The following is a 19,407-nucleotide window of genomic DNA, read 5'->3' on the forward strand; positions in this document are numbered from 1 at the left end:
TTATTCTATTAGGATGATAATCCACAGTACACAAGTTACAGCTTTTTCCCCCCACTCAGGGATCTTTTTATTTAAGAGAGATGAACTATCCTAGGTCACAGAACTTGAAAGCAGCAGCATCTGAACAAAGCTTTGATTTACTTTTTGTTTGTTAATGTTACTGAGTTTGTTCAAACTGGGTTAAACAGCAGAATAATCTCATTTGGTCTTGTAATTAGAGCTCGATGGAGGACAATTCCATTTTGCAACATCTTTAGGAGTTTTGAAATTTTTTTCATTCTCCATTGGAACAAATTCAACATCTTTCAAATATTTTTGCAAAATGGAATTGTGTCAAAATGACCATCAGATTAAAAAGGTCTGTTTTTTTATTCAGATGTCTCTCTCCAGTCAGCAGTGACAAGAGAGCCCCAGATCTCAGAAACCTGTCCATTAAAACGTCAAAAATGATACATCTCTGTGAAATTGTCAGCTTCAATGATGCAACGTATTCCGACAAAGTACGTATAGTCAAAAATGTTCCAACCAGCTCTAATTGTAATTATTATTGGGATTAATTTTAGGCACATTAGAAACTTACAAGACTTTCATTCTACAGCAGATTTTTTTTTTAAATTTTGGGGGCTTTCAGTCATGTGTAATTCAGTATTCCTGGTTTCACTTTCAAACTTATGTTTACTAATAAAAACCTACCCAAAAAGAAGCAATTATTGATAAATGTGTGCTAAAATAAAATGGAAACTATTTTAACACTCAACCCATTCCCTGAATTTCTGTCATCATTTCTTGTCAATTTCATAGTTGAAGGAATAGGTGGGAGGCTAAACGATGCCAAAAAGATGCCAGATTAGGCCTAAACAATTTGATTGTACAACAGGATATTTATTTAAAACTTTCCAATATTTTTCTTTTAAAAATGCTCAAAACTAGAAAGACTTCATATTAAGAACATAAGAACAGCCATACTGAGTCAGACCAATCGTCCATCTAGCCCAGTATCCTGTCTTCTGACAGTGGCCAATGCCAGGTGCTTTCCAAGGAATGAACACAACAGGCAATCATCAAGTGATCCACCCCCTGTCATCCACTCCCAGCTTCTGGCAAGCTGACAAGTACTAATTTAAGGAGAATAGAAACAATATATTCTGGACCTAAATCCCTTTTTGGATTAGTGGAGACTTTAAGATTTACCAATCTCTTGGTTACTTTGAGGTAACTAATCAATTCCTGACTGAAATGTAGGACATTGGTCCATTCCCAAGACACAAGCCAAATGCTTCCAGGAAAACATACTAAGGAAACATAGATACTACAGGAAATATTGAGCAACTCCACTCACACTGAGAATCTTAAGGAGCATGCTGAACACTGCCAAAAGAATCCAAACTAGACAAATGGGAGCAATAGCGTGCAAGTTGGAAAGTGCAGTTCTGACTAGTAGGAATTCAGGAACTAAAAATAGCTTATTATATTTAATATGCCACTTTAAAAAAGATCCTTTAAGATGCATCACATAAGAATTAAGTTTTTCAGATAGCTGAAAACTGACGAGCTCTTTTTCCATTTTCTTGTTCAAAAATACCTTGTGAACAACTGTGGGGACATATATTTTACTACATGGTACAAAAGAAAGTCAAATCATGGAAATCCACAGAAATGGGGCATGGAGCCATCCAGAGGAGAAAGATGGCCATGAGGTAGCTTCCCTCATGTCACACTGCCACTTCTCTCCTCTCTGACACCACTGCACTACTCAGCTGAGTGAGGAGTAGCCAGGAGGATGGTCATAGGTGTCCAAGGAATAGCTATTTAGCATGGTACAGTTCTCTCTCTCAGTGCAGTAGAACTTTTGGTGCAATTTGCATCATAAGTTACTATTGCCCTGAGTAGAAATAATTTTCCCTCTGTGGCTTTAACAGCCCATGGAAGGAGTACGAGCTGCCAGTTGGCCAGGCAGTGACAGCACAGCAGAGACAAAAGGCATACTGGGGGGAACATGGATAGTCCATGTTTGGACAGAGATTTTTAGGACTCGGCCTTCTATGAGAAATGAGAAATGAAAGCCCTGCCCCCAGTTGTCTTACTTTCCTGACAGATCCCACTCCCAGAGGGCATAATGCAAAAGAGCAGTAGCCTAATAAAGGCCATGCAACTATGGGGGTCAGTGCTTTTCTTCTGCCCAGTTTTATATGGGAAGGAGAGCACCTTGAAAGGGCCTGTCCTTTGTCCCTATACATGCAGATCACCACAGAGATTAAGCATTATCCAATACATGGAAAGGAAGACCGAATTAATGCTCAGCCAGCTTTCATTAACTTAAACTCAAACAACACAGGAAAGGACAGGGATGACTACACTCTGCTCTTTCAGGGTGAAATAATCACTAGTAGGAAGGGGAGGAATTTAAAGCAGGAAAATGAAGTGTTTCCTGAAGGTGTATAGTTGAAGTTTCAACCAACCTCCAGCCAACTTTTCCTAGGCTTTAGATCCTGGATCTTGGAAGGGTCCCACTGTGTGGGTAATACCCACACAATTCTGTTGAAATTCCACAGAAAGAAGCTAGATGGCAGTTGTATTGAATTGAGGAAGTCTTGCCCCCATGTTATAAATGCATTATGTTGTAACTGGGTTTTTCACGATTGTGACGGCATATTAAAACAAAGACAGCAGTGTAAGAACAATGCAAAACCAACCAGGAGAAAAGGTGGTTATAGTAATAGAAAAATCAAAAAGATTTCAGGACAAATACATTTATGGAGTATAGAAAAGTACTTAATACAGTACCTACATTAGGAGGAGTCAAATCTGCATTTCATGAAGCAAAATAGGAAAGTGTTATAAATTGAGTCGGATTATTGAGCCATCAATGACAAAACTATAAAGAAATGAGTGTTTTATCTTTTATACAACAACGCCGGGAGAAAAACAATACTGGTGTGAATGATGCTCGTACTACAGTATTCAAGGGAAAATGAAGATAAGAACAAAACACTACCAATAACAACTTGTTTGAAATATAGTTATTTTGATTATGCAAATTTATGTGACTGCATAGTTATATTATAGATATGGGAGAAGAGAGAGTTGATCATTGCCATGATATAAATAACAGTATTAGGATTCTCTTCATCTCTAAAATGAATATTTTAGACTTGTAATGTGAGTTAAAGTTGCCTGACACTTTACAAGACCCTATATTCAGTTATTTATAATTTTTCCAAATTTTAACTGGTAAGGCTGAAATTTTCCATGGCAGATCTCTGGCTTGATCTAAGTATTTTTGTAAAGTTGCAGCAAAATGATACAACTATTTCTGAGAATGAGGTTAGAGAAAATGTTTGTCCAAGTTACAGTTGATACAAACCATTTCAGTGAGAGAAGCTCTGCATCTCCATGCTTTGGTACAGAGACTTGAAATTTGGCAGAGATGTTATATTAGCATGAGGGATGTGCCTTTTGCCATCCATGCAAAAATCCACCTGAATGTGGCCAAGTTTTGAGTCTCTGAAAACCGCAACTCATTCGAGGTTTGTTAAAGTTTGGCAGCATTATTCTCTGAAGATTCTGACTGCATTGAGTCATCTGACTGCATCTCCACAAAACTCCTACATGCCCACTGTACTGAGCATGTTCCTTCCCTACGGAATGACTAAGCATGCTGCATCTCAAGTCTTGAGGGAAAGAGTAGGACTTTTCCTGCAAATGTTCCTTCTGGGTGTCTTCTGGATGCATCCGATGAAGTAAGCTGTAGCTCACAAAAGCTTATGCTCAAATAAATTTGTTAGTCTCTAAGATGCCACAAGTACTCCTTTTCTTTTTGTGAATACAGACTAACACGGCTGCTACTCTGAAACCTGTCATTATATGAGTCAGAGAGGCAACAGGAGACAGAGGGGCAGAATGACAAATCCAGGTTGTGGGAGATAGGAGAAATGAGGGTCAGGGATAGGCTAGGCATGATGGGAGCAGAAAGGAACAAGAACTTATTGTGGGGAAAACAGGAGCAGAGAGAGGGATAGGGCAGAAGGGTCTCTAACCACTAGAGTGCACTCCCCTTCAGAACCAGGAATATAACTCAGTATTCTCGAGCCTCAGTGTTCCTCTGCTGTCAGCAAATGGTTTTGCTACTTTTGTATATAATTATATACAATATTAATGTTAGAGATGGACCTGAATTCACACATCCCCAAACTTTGGGGAAGTATGGATACAAAATCCAGCCCCAAATGTCCCAGTTGACACTTATCACTATAATGGACTAAATCAAAACCTCAGATCTTGACATCCTTACTCTATGGGTCTGGATCTGAATTCCGTAGCTTTGGGCCATTTAATATACACATTAATCTCAGAAATTAGGAAGTTGCCAACTGCCTATAACAATATAAAACTGAGGTATAGCAGAATGCAGTTTTGTATCGGTGGGCTTCATATCCTGTTATAGATTGTGGCAGGGATGGGGAGAGGCCTTATATGACCAAGCTATAGGCAAAATTCATTACTCAGTTCTATTCACTACTGGTTTATACTATACCTGAGATTCCATATTCTTGTTCACATTAACATGTAATTCATGTTAAATAAATTTTTTAATCATGTGGCACTTTGGGCCTGGAAGGCAGGTGGAGTCCCTCTCTGGGGAGGCTAGCCCCCAGCTCTGCCCATGCCCTCCCACAGCCAGAGCCTTGAGATCCCCTGCCCCGCCCCATGCAGCCAGAGCCACTAGCCCCTCCCCGCCCCCAGCTGCAGGAGCTCCCTCCCGCCACAGGAGCCCCAAGCCCTCCCCCACCTGCCTGGAGGAGCCCTGGGCCAGCCACAGCCTAGAGTGCCCCCACCTCTTGGCTAGACGAGCCATGGGCCAGTTGCAATCCAGAGCGCTTCTCCTGCCCACCGCCCAGAGGAGCCCCAGCCAGGCTGGCTGAAGCCCTGAGCGGAGGAGCCCCACAGGACTGGCCAAAGCCCTGAGCCCTCCACACCTGCCCGGAGGAGCCCTGGGCCAGCCGCAGCCCAGAGCCTCCCTCTCTTCCCCCCCCCCCAAGTGCCCAGTGGAGGAACCCTGCAGGACTGGCCAAAGCCCCAAGCGGAGCCTCCCCCTGCCCAGAGGAGCCCCAGTTGGGCTGGCCAAAGTGCCGAGCCGAGCCAAGCCTCCCCCTGCCCAGAGGAGCCCAGGGCTGGCTGCAGCTACGCTGTGCCTCCCCTCCCCAGACCCTACCCACCCACCGTCCAGGAGAAAAGTGTCTGTAGAAGACACTTCTGATATGCTCCATGCAGCAGCAGGTCCAGGGTGGCTGAGGAGGTGATATATGCCTCAGCCTCCCTGGAACCTGCATGGGGCATAATAAAGCAAAAACTTCACTGCCAAACCCCACAACCAGAGGTCCAGCAACCACAGCAATACCGGGGGAGGCAGCGCCTCCCCGTGCCTATTATATCTGCCGCCCATGACTTTAGGCCTTATTTTGCTCTTGGGTGGAAGCAACCATCTCCAATGGACTTTAATAGCAATTCTTGGCCCCTTTGTGTTTAAAAGTGCTGGAAAATTAAATGGAATTCTGTTTGTGATGTGAACGGACACTAGGACAAAAATTTTAGAATATGCTTGTCTTTACTCTACCCTGTTAAGAGAATAGTGCAGTTCTGCTACATCTATTACCCTGTTCCTAAAAGAAAGTCCAGATAATGTGCAATGAAATGTTCGTATAAAAAAAAACCCCTGAGAGTGCGGTACAACACCAAGATACCAAGCGCTTCTTGGCATGCAACCCAGGTAGTGGTATTGGCATAAACCATGGAGGAAGCCACATGCCCTCCTTCCCAACCAGAGTATAAACATCATGCTCATGGTAATCTCATAGGAAGGGGTGGGGGAGGGGAATCCTCAGGAACTCATGGGGGGGTGGAATTTTGTGCTCAGCAAATGAAGTGGTTGAAGGTTATTCAGGAATCAGGTTTCAGAGTAGCAGCCGTGTTAGTCTGTATTCGCAAAACGAAAAGGAGTGCTCAAATAAATTTGTTAGTCTCTAAGGTGCCACAAGTATTCCTTTTCTTTCAGGAATCAGGATTTATCTACAATACAGAGACTTTGCTGCTATAGCTATGCTGGTATAGCAATATCAGTAACAGCACCTAATGGAAAGGTGGCATATGCTGACAAAAGGAATTTGCTGGCATAGCTACACTACCTCCCCAGATGACATTAACTATGCTGACACAAGCATTCTTCTGTCAGAATTGTTGCATCTGCACCAGAAGAGCTGCTGGCATAGCTAAATTGGCTGGGCAGGGTGTGGGATTGTTTCACACTCCTAACCAACATAGCTATCCTAAAAACACTTAATAGTGTAGACCAAGCTTCAATCGGGCTTTTGTCAGGACCAGCACAAGTGAGGGAAACTCCACATTCTGATATCTGGAATGAGAGAGGTTCCTACAACAAGCTAATATTTGAAAAACTAATTGTAGTTTTATATATTAGTGTTTACATAGGCACAATCATATGGGGACAATCCAGTCAGAAGACTTAACTTTTATGTGTTATACCCACTCTCTAATGCTCTTATTTCTTGCTAGTACAGGTTGAAAGAGCTCACCTTCTAGTAAATTGAGATCATACGTGGAACTGTCAGGCTTGTGCAGGGCTGGGTATGTGTTAAAGAGATTTGCAACAAAAGCCAAGTTAAGTTTAGGGTTGCCTGCAACTACATCAGCTGGAGTAACAAACTGTCTGCAGCCTAGTTTGTCTGCCTGCTGAAGCATATATTCAGCCCTCTTCAAGTCATTTTTCTCCTAGAAAAAAAAGTTTAAAAAAAGAAAAAACATTTTTAATGAACTTTGGCTTTTCAGGTTCTTTTTTGTTTCTCTGGACTCTCATCTTAATTGCATCATAATTAAAGATTAGGCGCAGCATACAATATGTGGATGTAGACCTTGTTCAGAACGAAGGTATTTTTGGACCTTTTTCATAAGGTGACAATCTGTCATCCTTTTTTCTTCTAGAACATAATCAAAGACTTGTTGAATCCTCTTAATTGCCATAAAGTTAGTGACAATCAAAAATCATGTCATCAATTAGTGAGCAGTTTGTGTAACTTGTAGAAGGGTTTTTTCTTTGTTTGCATTATTCATTTACCTAAAAGAATTAGGTCTACCCAACCCACATCATATGCAGCATGTAGATGTACATATAGTCCCAATAGTTACTGCTCATCTTTTGCTCAGATCACAGCCAATAAATATCCATGCCCATGTAGGCTGGGCAAGACTCTGGAAAGCCATGGCTTCCACCCAAAATCCAAAAGAAAAACAGGGATCTCCATCGTAGAGCTTTGGCACAGGAGTAGTTTGAGGGAGAAGAGAGCTCCTATAAAGTGCTGTGTATTTTTATGTCACTCTGTAGCTGATTTTTTTATTCTTATTATTTTATTAATGGATTCATTCTTTTAATAGAAATCTTATAAAACTTGTTTTACAACTTAAAAAGAGATAAACTTAGACCAATTTATAATTGTTTATATACTATGGAAGTCCCTATAGCTGTACTGATGAGAACTGCTATCAGTCACTCTCTTTAACTTTGTGGTATTGATTACATATTGTGGCTGATGCTTTTCTACTATTCATCTTTCTTTTCTGGCTTGTCAGTTGGTAGTGTTTGCTAAAGTCTTTCATAATCTCATGTTTATGTCCAAAATTATAGTTTTCTTGCATTTAAACATGTAACTTGTTTGTTAGTTGTATTACCAAAACTCTATGTGATATTAAACTTTTCTCCTTTTTCCTCATATCTGTTATCATTAGTTTAATATCTTAATTTTTAGTTCAACATTCACTGTTGTTGAAAGGATTTCTCCCTTCCTTAGTATTCAAAAAAGTTGTCAAATTGTCAGGTTTGGTGGTGGGTGATGACCCTTTTCCAGAAAACTTCAAAAAAGTTTCACCAGATTGCTAAATAGTTATCTTTTTCCTTCTCCCTTCTGACATGACTGATTTATTTTTCCGGTACTAGAATTTCCCCCATTTTTTTTTATACAAATCAGTAGTTCTAGGGGAGTCACTCTTCCTCAAAACCATCTTGCTATTGTAATTCTAGCAGCAGCAAAGAGAAGAGTGATCAATACGTTTATGGCTTTCATAAGTTGCAGCGTTTACCAGGACAATTTACTAAAAATACTAAGGAGTTATTTGACAGCTGACACCCTGTTATCCCCTTACAGAAACTCCATCAGCTTTCCAAAATGTCTGATTTTTCATGATAACAAATAATGAAATCCCACTTTCTATATTCAGCAACTCAGAACTCTAGGTCAGTTTCTCATTTTCTGAGAGGAGTCACTATAACGCTGATATAGGAGTAAGCCCATTGTACTCAGCAATAGAGTTGGTCAAAATATAGGCTGGGAGGCATAGAAAAAAATTCAAATTTTTGGTAGAAATGAATATTGAAATTTTTTTAGCAGAAAACCAAATATTTTGGTTTTCAGCCAAAATATTGCAGGGTTGTGGTGGTTATTTTTTAACAATTTTTTTCTCCATAGAAAACAAAGTTTTCATGAAAAATTTCATTTAGCCAAAAACCCAACTTTCTGTCAAACAGTTGCAATGGAAATTTTTCAACTAACCTTACTCGGCACTCTCAAGAGGAGAAATGTTCTGACTCTCAGCTGGGTTAAGGCTCAACAGAAGGATTCTGAACACTCCTGCCCCTTTGCTGTTGTGGCCTGAAGTTTCCCACACCCTCCATCATTGATGATGAATGGAAGGGAACCTTCCTACCTCTAAATGCCATCCAATTTGAAGAAGCAACATGAGGATACAAATCTTCATTCTTTTTCCCAGGCTGAGTTCCAAAACAGAACTGGGCAACCCAGTTAGAATTCTTCAGCTAGGGAAGAGAATAGAACCCCAGAATAGGATGCTAAGATGACATCTATATTTGGGAGACCTGACTGCAAAACAGTTTTCCCTGACACAGTTCCACCTTATAGGGTAGAAGGCACTGTGACAGATATTGCAACCTCAGGCAATCTCTTGGACTACGTTGTATTAAGTTTATGAATGATTTATGTATCACTGTGGGTCAGGGATTGCATGCAACTCGGGTGAGGGGGCGTTACCACCGCTCCTCCAGGAACTAGAAACAGTGGAGGTCGTGATACAGACATGCCCAGGCAGATATATTACCCCGGTGTCTGACCATCTTCTCAATATTTCACGGCAGGGGGTTGTGTGATGGTTATTAGATGTTTGTACAGGAAAGTCTATTAGTTATGTAACATCTAGGATATTGCATTTCAAAACTGCAGGAAGTGAAATTTGTGGGGGAGTTTCAGAGCTGACTCAATCAGCCTTGAGAACAATTGACATCCATGGAGCCGGCCCTGTGTTTACTGTCTGGATCAGATGCAGGCTTGAGCTTTTACACAGATAAAAGAACCCCAATAAAAGTCTCTGAACAGGGGACCCCTGGGTCTAGGAGACAATAGACTGGAACTGTTTAAGAGAAGAAGAAAAGGCAGATGACGCTATCCATTCCGGAGGAGACACTCTGTCAGTGGGAGGTCTCATGAAAGGTGAACCCAGCTTTTTCTGGATTGGACAAGTGCCGTACAGATTCATCGTTGGGTGAGAAATACTTTATTAGACAGGAAAGTAACTTATTAAGAAGGACAGGCTACAGTTTGCATTTTATGGTTTTCTTTTAAATGTAAACCTCTGATTCCAAACCCTTATACTTTCTTTTATTAGAAACTGTATCTCAAGCTCTGTTAAATAAACATAAGTTTGTTTTTACTATGGACACATCTAAGTGCCTTGTGCTAAAGAGGCTGTTGAACTGAGGTGAAACCAGTGAACTGGGGTGCACCGTTTCCATGGCGGCAGATCAGTGTACATTGCTGGTGCCCAGCACATAAGGGACTGGATGCTCGAGTGTAACAAAGTGTGTAAATTGTTAGCCTGCACTGGGAAAGAGTAGGAGTGGCGCGCTTGTGTTGCCAACAGCCAGTAATTGGGGAGGTTTTCCCATGGTTGGCACAGACAAAGCTCCTTCTTCATCCTGTGTGCAGGTGGTAGAAATTCCCACAGACAGCCTCAGTTAACCCCAAAAAGTGTCATAGGAGTGATTTAAGGTGAATAACTTAGGTTGTAAATATCTTCAGAAAATTACCACTTCTGGTGAGACTTGCATATACTGGGTCACAGTAAGTTTTCCAGAGGCCAACAGACAAAGAAAGGACTTTTGATATAAAAAGGCTGGGTTTAAACTGACCCAGGACTGGGCCTTCTTTCTGATTCAGGAAATGGACAGGACCTTCTGTCCACAGGGGACCCCAACCTTGCAGAAGGGTTGGAAAGACTTTTGCTAACTAGACCCCCATAAGACTGGTGACTTCTGGTAAGCTTAGTGTGTCTTTAAATCTATTTATGGTTTTTATTATTTTTTCTCTGATCTTTTCCCTTCAGAATAAAGATGCTTGCTTAGAAGTTGCTGTGTGGTAAGTGGTAACTGCTGGCGATACACTATTCATAGACCTCAGAGAAAGCAAAGCACAGGCTAGTCTGCCCAAAGGCCAGTGCTTACTGGGGATATCACAGTATAAGGCAGGGAGCTGTGCAGCCTTAAAATACCCTGGTCAGAAAGAATGGGACAAGGGTCCCTGCTCAGACACAGGTGATGGCTGGAGACATGAGATATAACTGGGCACTAAATCGACCATGCGGGCAGGAGGAAATACAGATACAGTTCCCCTGGAAACTGTGACAGGCACCTAACCATGTTTCAACATTATCCTGAAACTGTACTAGTCCTGCAGAGTTCAAAGCTTTTTCATGGTTTCATTATGCTCCTGTCTGCACTACAAAATGGAACCGTATTCTGGATGTAACCAAGTCCCTGGATATGTACATGTGGTCTCTGTTAAATAGACATAGGTATCTTTTTGACCCTCAAGATACTTACATTAAATCCTGAAAGGTCAATGTTAATGGGAATTTCATCATCTTTGTCTCCTTTGAGTGCAATCTGATTCAGCAGGTGGTAGTAGGCTCTTGAATCCTAAAACAAGCAATATAATAGTCGGGAATAAGCAAATATTTACTCCTCTGAATTCAGTATACTGCACTTAGGCTCTGATTCAAAGATCATTGAAGTCAATATGACTTGCACTGATTTCAGTGGATTTTGGATCAGGCCCTTAGTCAAGATCCACTTAATCAAGAAGGCCACTTCACTGACACATTTCACATAGAATCAGTTTAGCCAAATGACATAGTGAATAGGAATGACTGCTATTTAATCATGACAGAATAAAATTCTTCTTATTGGGAATGTACTAGCCAGTTCTAAGAGTTGAAAGATATTTAAGGCAGATGTTAAATAGGAGTAAAATTCTAGCTCCAGTCTTTTGATACAAAAGTTACTAAATAAAGTTTTCGTAAAAATAAAATAAAAATGAAAAAATGTGGATCTCATTTTTATGAGTCAGTACAATATTTTAGTTAAGTCTTTTCAAACAATTTTTTTTAAATAGCCTCTTCTCTTAATAGGCCAATTAACTTGGACAATAGATTGTGGACCAAGATGCCCCAGTTAAAAGGAGTCTTTGTTTCATCATTCATTATATTTATTAGATGCAATGTTCAATACATGTTTTTGCCTTCCCTGTTCTCTCAAAAACTAAAAAGAAAGCGGTATAAACCTGTCCTGCTGATAAAAGCAGCAAATATTAAAAATGTTTAATACTTGTTCTGCATATTAAAGGTCATTTTGATTAGATTTGCACTCTTTCATTAAAAGAAAGCCAGTTAATTTCTTTGTAAATAGTCTTTTCCCTAGTATTTCATAAAGAATACAGAGATAGCTACATAATTATCTTTAATGGTTATTCTGAAATTAGTGGAGGGAAGATGTCCATGGAATCCCCTCACTTATTACCCACAGGAAACACTTCCCCTTCACTTTTAATTTTTAAAAGTGCTGCTTTCTCTTATTGGACTTAATGCAGCACCAAGCACACTTTATACTGCATGGCTGATACTAGGGAAAGGAGAAGGATACATCTACCAGCTGCCACAGTGGTGTGTTTCAGAGTGTGTTTCAGCCCCATGAAGTCAGTGAATTGAATCCGCAGCAAGGCACTGGTATGCCTTCTTTGTTGCAGGATTGTTTGGGACCGTAACTGGGAGGGATTTTCCTTGGATTGTGGGGCCAATAAGCACACCAGATGTGTCTTCTTTGGGAATGGTCTCTTGACACCCCAAGCTGTGGTGGAGGGACAATCACCTATTGTTACAGATGAGCCAGGTGATGGCTGAAAGCCACATTCTCCTCCCCACAAGATAACAAAGGTAAGTGAGGCCTCATGGGAAGGGTTAAAGGGCAAGGTGTAAAGTTGTGGGTGGGAGTGTGCGATTCATCCCAAACGGTTATAATTACAATTCGGAATTTTTGGATTCCTGAATAAGGGCTGCTATTCGGGCTATGTGGAAAGTGCTTGGTTTGGGTTGTGTATCCTTAGTTGATACACAGCATCAGCAACTAAAAAGTATAATCATATGTGGTCAAAAGAATGTGCAGTGCTAGACACATTTGGTGAATATGTACCTATAAAAAGCAGATCACTAATTCTGGTCTCAATCTTTTGTTTTTAAAAATGTTACATTTTGGCATGACTGTATTTACTTACTAGAGTGACAAATATATACCTTAATGTCTTCACTGAAGTTGTTGATTTTCTGCCATCCTGCATTGGCCAGATGATAGTTCACCCAACGTAGCAAGAGCTCTTCTGGGGAAAGTTTCAGTAACTGCTCTAGTTCTTCCCCTTCATTTAGCAGAGCAATAAGAGCTAAAAGCAAATGTGAAAGCTGAATTATTGCTATCATGGTCACAAAACATTTAATCCCAAATTGCATACTTTATCACAACTGACACCAGAATAAGTATACTTTTATATGTACCTAGGAAGCCAGTGCCAATGATTCCATCAAGGATGAGGTTAAAAGATGTGCCATAGCTACAAGTGCCACACAGAAATTGATGAAATTATGCATTGATAAAAACATTAGTCATAAAGTGAAAGTACCAGCTCAATGTACTAATAGTAATTCTATGGTCTGAAAACAGCTGCATTAAATTAGACAGCAGAAAGCTAGAAGCAGTAGAGATAAGAGTTCTTTGAAAGATGGCTGGTGTAAAGTAGAATGATTTTAAGACAAATGAATTTAGGACAGTATAATATGAATTCAGGATATGGGACTGGCTGCAGTCTAAAAGTTTATGATGGTGGGGCACGGCAGAAGACAAACAGATGACAGGATGCCAAAGAAAATAATGCAAACACAACAAAGGTCAGTCAGATCTGGGACCAACAACCAACCAGATGGCAGGACTTCATACGTAGGGACATGACAGGGCTGGGCTTAAGGGAAGAACAAGTCCTGGACAGGAATGAAAGGTGATGCTGTATTGCTCCCGACATCTGAAAAGTTGGAGGGAGGGGGAGAGAGAGAGAGCACCTGACATTACTTCCTTTCTTACCTTCATTTCTGGAGATCTCAATATCAGCAAAAAGACCAACTTTAATGATCTGCCACAAGAGACCTAATACCAAGTGTGGTTTTCCTTCCTTTAGATCTTGTGATCCAATGTTGACCACTGTACAGCCAATAGCTGATGCAGAATTCAGGGCAAGATTTAGGTTTTCCTAATTGAAACATTAACTAAATTAGCCAGTCAGTTTGTTAGTTTTAAAACAGTAGTCACCACCTTTGTTTCTTTTGTGAGTTTCTAAAGTTACAAAAAAAAATGCTTTAGATGAATACTGAGATTAGGTTTGGTAATTCACTGGAATGCAACACAAAATATCAGCATTGCTCAAAACCTCATCCCTCTCAGATTTTGGACGGCACTTCAGATTCTTAAATCTTGGGTCTAGTGCTGTAGCTATTTTTAGAAATCTCACATAGGTACCTTCTTTGCGTTTTGTCAAATCTGCTGTGAAAGTGTTCTTAAAACAAATGTGCTGGGTCATCATCAGAGACTGCTATAACGCAAAATATATGGCAGAATGCAGGTAAAACCCTGCAATACCAGTTACAAAAGTGCCATGCGAATGCCTGTTCTCACATTGTAAATAAGAAGCAGGCAGCAGTATCTCCTGTAAATGTAAACAAATTTGTTTGTCTTAGCAATTGACTGAACAAGAAGTAGGACTGAGTGGACTTGTAGGTGCTAAAGTTTTACATTGTTTTGCTTTTGAGTGCAGTTATGTTAAAAAAAAAGTCTACATTTGTAAGTTACACTTTCACAATAAAGAGAATGCACTACAGTACTTGTCTGAGGAACTGAAAAATACTATTTCTTTATCAGTTTTACACTGAAAATATTTGTAATTAATAATATAAAGTGAGCACTGTGCACGTTGTATTCTGTGTGGTAATGGAAATCAATATATTTGAAAATGTAGAAATGTCCAAAATATTTAATACATTTCAATTGGCTCTTGTTTAACAGTGCGATTAATCACGATTAATTTTGAGTTATCTGTGATTAATTGACAGCCCTAGTTAAAACTCATTCAGGCTTTCACCATCTCATGTCTAGATTATTGCAACATTGTTTTTTCTGGCCTTGACAAATGCAGTCATGCCTCACTTGTATCCATTCAGAATAATGCTCCAAAGATAATTCTCCTAGCCCATCCTTTGACCATCTCAACCCTCTCTTGAATGCCTCCTCTGGTTCCCCTTCCCTATTGCATCAAACATAAGCTTATTTTCTTCACTTTCAAGGCCCTTTTTGGCCAACCGCCACCCTACTTATCTCTCATTCACTATGGAGTGCTTCATGCTAGCCTCCGCATAAACTCCCATAAAGCTACCTCATTATCCTCCAAATTCCTCCTAAAAACTCTCCTCTACCATGATGCCTACAATTAAAATTGACAATGGTTAAGCTGCTAATACCAGTGCCTTTCATGCTGACCCCAATATCGTCTCCTTGTAGGTTTCCTTATACTCCATCTATCTGTATCCATTTGTCTCTTGTCTAATATTCCAATGAAGTGAGCTGTAGCTCACGAAAGCTTATGCTCAAATAAATTTGTTAGTCTCTAAGGTGCCACAAGTACTCCTTTTCTTTTTTGCGAATACAGACTAACACGGCTGCTACTCTGAAACCTATATTTAGACTGTAAGCTTTCTGGGAGCAGGGGTCATCTTTTGTCTGTTTGTACAGAGCCTAGCACAATGGAGTCCTGATCCATAGCTGTGGCTACTAGGTGCATGTTAATACTAAATAAACTAATAATGAACCATGTCAGGGTACTTCTTGTTTATCAAAAATACTATATAAGCAATGTTTTGTCTGCATACTTACCTATGTGCCCCTATCAGTGTAATGACAGGTTTCAGAGTAGCAGCCGTGTTAGTCTGTATTCGCAAAAAGAAAAGGAGTACTTGTGGCACCTTAGAGACTAACAAATTTATTAGAGCATAAGCTTTCGTGAGCTACAGCTCACTTCATCGGATGCATTTGGTGGACAAAACAGAGGGGAGGTGTGTATATCAATCTCCCCTCTGTTTTTTCCACCAAATGCATCTGATGAAGTGAGCTGTAGCTCACGAAAGCTTATGCTCAAATAAATTTGTTAGTCTCTAAGGTGCCACAAGTACTCCTTTTCTTTTTTCCTATCAGTGTAGTAACTGAACACTCGGTATGTAGTTCAGAAGTACAAAAAGATGGTTTCAGACAATTTAAAAACACATTCTAGTGCTAACTCTACCCCTACGTCAGAAACTACTGAAGATGGGCTTCCATAATGAGTACATCCTAGAAAAAAGATAACCACACAAAGAACAATTTTTACTTTGCTGATTATTTTCTATGGCTTACTTGCTCCAGTACTTTGCAATGCAGAGGAAAAACAAAAGCACAGAAATCACAAGGGAACAGAACAGTTGAGTCCTCCTGGAGGGGAAATGTAACTATGTGAGACCTCCCCCTTACCACATAGGCACCTGCATCATGTAAGCTTCAGCAAGACCTTCAGAGACCTAGAAGAACCAGGAGAAGACACTGACCAATTAAGAGCCAGCAGGCCACTTAAGAAGGTTTGCTTGCAGCTGCTCAGGGGTAGTGCTGGATGAGATTGAGATGGAGGAAGAGCTAGCCCAGAGAGCCCAGCCCTTATTTTCAAGCGCTGCAACTGAGTACTTGCCTTTGGGGTTTTATCTGTTTCTTTTAAGGTGAAGACAGCCAAACAGCTTGTTGTTTCTATTTAATTTTTGAGACTGACAACCAGTTTATGGCACGGGCAACCCTACTTCTAGCAGGTGGCAGCCAATGAAAATATTAAAGACCTAGAAGCTGAAAGGAGAAAGGTCAGCTCTGCATTTCATCAAGGATCAGTGTCCTATGGATCTCCAGGAAAACACAAGTCCATGCAAGCAAACATTGCCACCTGGCTGTCTGACACCTTGAAATCCACACATAGGGGCTGATCTGCTCCCATTTCAATCGACGGCAAAACTGCCATTTAAACAAACCTATAGGAATAGCCTCTTGAAATATAATTAGGTTGTGCCAGAAAAGATGCCATACTTACAGAAATAGTGAAAGGAGTGAGCTTCTTCTTATTAATAGCTCTTTCATCAATTGTATCTGGTTGGGATAAATTAATCATTTTGCTGGGGAAGAAAAAGTCAGAATTTATTCCATCTCTTCAAACAATGGTACTTCAAGCAAAACATTACTATCACTTTTTTGTAGTAAGTCTAAAAGTGTTGCTTGATATATTGAAAGCTCCAAGGTAAATTCCTATTTTCCCCCTTCAAAAACAACTTCCAATAAAACTAGAAACCATAAAACCTACAGGGAAATAAAGTGGAGTAGTCAGATTTATGCTTAGGAGTCCTGCTATGATTGTACTGCTAACAAAATTCTCAGGAAGATTCAGACAACTGCAGAATTGAATATACTTATGTTGAGAGCCACTCTAACATGAGTAAAAAGAAAAGGAGTACTTGTGGCACCTTAGAGACTAACAAATTTATTAGAGCATAAGTTTTCATGAGCTACAGCTCACTTCATCGGATGCATTTGGTGGAAAAAACAGAGGAGAGATTTATATACATACACAGAGAACATGAAACAATGGGTTTATCATACACACTGTAAGGAGAGTGATCACTTAAGATAAGCCATCACCAGCAGTGGGGCGGGGGGGGGGGAAAGGAGGAAAACCTTTCATGGTGACAAGCAAGGTAGGCTAATTCCAGCAGTTAACAAGAATATCTGAGGAACAGTGGGGGGGTGGGGTGGGGTGGGGGGGAGAAATAACATGGGGAAATAGTTTTACTTTGTGTAATGACTCATCCATTCCCAGTCTCTATTCAAGCCTAAGTTAATTGTATCCAGTTTGCAAATTAATTCCAATTCAGCAGTCTCTCGTTGGAGTCTGTTTTTGAAGCTTTTTTGTTGAAGGATAGCCACTCTTAGGTCTGTAATCGAGTGACCAGAGAGATTGAAGTGTTCTCCAACTGGTTTTTGAATGTTATAATTCTTGACATCTGATTTGTGTCCATTCATTCTTTTACGTAGAGACTGTCCAGTTTGGCCAATGTACATGGCAGAGGGGCATTGCTGGCACATGATGGCATATATCACATTGGTAGATGCGCAGGTGAACGAGCCTCTGATAGTGTGGCTGATGTGATTAGGCCCTATGATGGTATCCCCTGAATAGATATGTGGACAGAGTTGGCAACGGGCTTTGTTGCAAGGATAGGTTCCTGGGTTAGTGGTTCTGTTGTGTGGTGTGTGGTTGCTGGTGAGTATTTGCTTCAGACTGGGGGGCTGTCTGTAAGCAAGGACTGGCCTGTCTCCCAAGATCTGTGAGAGTGATGGGTCATCCTTCAGTGGGATCAGAGGGTAATGGCTTGTAGAAAGTGGTGTTGGAGAGCTGCCTAGTAGCCTCTTGTTCATACTCCGACCTATTCATGATGACGACAGCACAGAGGCTACTAGGCTACTAGGCAGCTCTCCAACACCACTTTCTACAAGCCATTACCCTCTGATCCCACTGAGAGTTACCAAAAGAAACTACAGCATTTGCTCAAGAAACTCCCTCAAAAAGCACTAGAACAAATCCGCACAGACACACCCCTAGAACCCCAACCTGGGGTATTCTATCTGCTACCCAAGATCCATAAACCTGGAAATCCTGGACGCCCCATCATCTCAGGCATTGGCACCCTGACAGCAGGATTGTCTGGCTACGTAGACTCCCTCCTCAGGCCCTACGTTACCAGCACTCCCAGCTATCTTCGAGACACCACAGACTTCCTGAGGAAACTACAGTCCATTGGTGATCTTCCTAAAAACACCATCCTAGCCACTATGGATGTAGAAGCCCTCTACACCAACATTCCACACAAAGATGGACTACAAGCCGTCAGGAACAGTATCCCCGATAATGTCACGGCTAACCTGGTGGCTGAACTTTGTGACTTTGTCCTCACCCATAACTACTTCACATTTGGGGACAATGTATACCTTCAAATCAGCGGCACTGCGATGGGTACCCGCATGGCCCCACAGTATGCCAACATTTTTACAGCTGACTTAGAACAACGCTTCCTCAGCTCTCGTCCCCTAATGCCCCTACTCTACTTGCGCTACATTGATGACATCTTCATCATCTGGACCCATGGAAAAGAAGCCCTTGAGGAATTCCACCAGGATTTCAACAATTTCCATCCCACCATCAACCTCAGCCTGGATCAGTCCACACAAGAGATCCACTTCCTGGACACTACGGTGCTAATAAACGATGGTCACATAAACACCACCCTATATCGGAAACCTACTGACCGCTATTCCTACCTACATGCCTCTAGCTTTCATCCAGATCATATCACTCGATCCATTGTCTACAGCCAAGCTCTACGATATAACCGCATTTGCTCCAACCCCTCAGACAGAGACAAACACCTACAAGATCTCTATCATGCATTCCTACAACTACAATACCCACCTGCTGAAGTGAAGAAACAGATTGACAGAGCCAGAAGAGTACCCAGAAGTCACCTACTACAGGACAGGCCCAACAAAGAAAATAACAGAACGCCACTAGCCATCACCTTCAGCCCCCAACTAAAACCTCTCCAACGCATCATCAAGGATCTACAACCTATCCTGAAGGACGACCCATCACTCTCACAGATCTTGGGAGACAGGCCAGTCCTTGCTTACAGACAGCCCCCCAGTCTGAAGCAAATACTCACCGGCAACCACACACCACACAACAGAATCACTAACCCAGGAACCTATCCTTGCAACAAAGCCCGTTGCCAACTCTGTCCACATATCTATTCAGGGGATACCATCATAGGGCCTAATCACATCAG

The 19,407-nt window shown here is 41.0% G+C and overlaps 1 protein-coding gene across 3 annotated transcripts in view; it reads right to left on the bottom strand.

Annotated features, from left to right (window-relative positions):
- The window catches only part of PLS1 (plastin 1), an 88,286-nt gene that overhangs the window by 15,911 nt on the left and 52,968 nt on the right, over positions 1 to 19,407 (bottom strand). For all 3 annotated transcript variants that reach the window (XM_038417587.2, XM_043492873.1, XM_043492874.1), the window contains 5 exons: positions 16,605 to 16,686; positions 13,538 to 13,703; positions 12,703 to 12,845; positions 10,958 to 11,053; positions 6,591 to 6,786 (listed from right to left, as the gene is read on the bottom strand). In XM_038417587.2, the coding sequence (XP_038273515.1) occupies positions 6,591 to 6,786; positions 10,958 to 11,053; positions 12,703 to 12,845; positions 13,538 to 13,703; positions 16,605 to 16,686 (683 nt within the window). The remainder of the gene's footprint in view (positions 1 to 6,590; positions 6,787 to 10,957; positions 11,054 to 12,702; positions 12,846 to 13,537; positions 13,704 to 16,604; positions 16,687 to 19,407) is intronic.

The sequence above is a fragment of the Dermochelys coriacea genome, chromosome 9 (genome assembly GCF_009764565.3).
Source record: "Dermochelys coriacea isolate rDerCor1 chromosome 9, rDerCor1.pri.v4, whole genome shotgun sequence".
Lineage (NCBI taxonomy): Eukaryota > Metazoa > Chordata > Testudines > Dermochelyidae > Dermochelys > Dermochelys coriacea.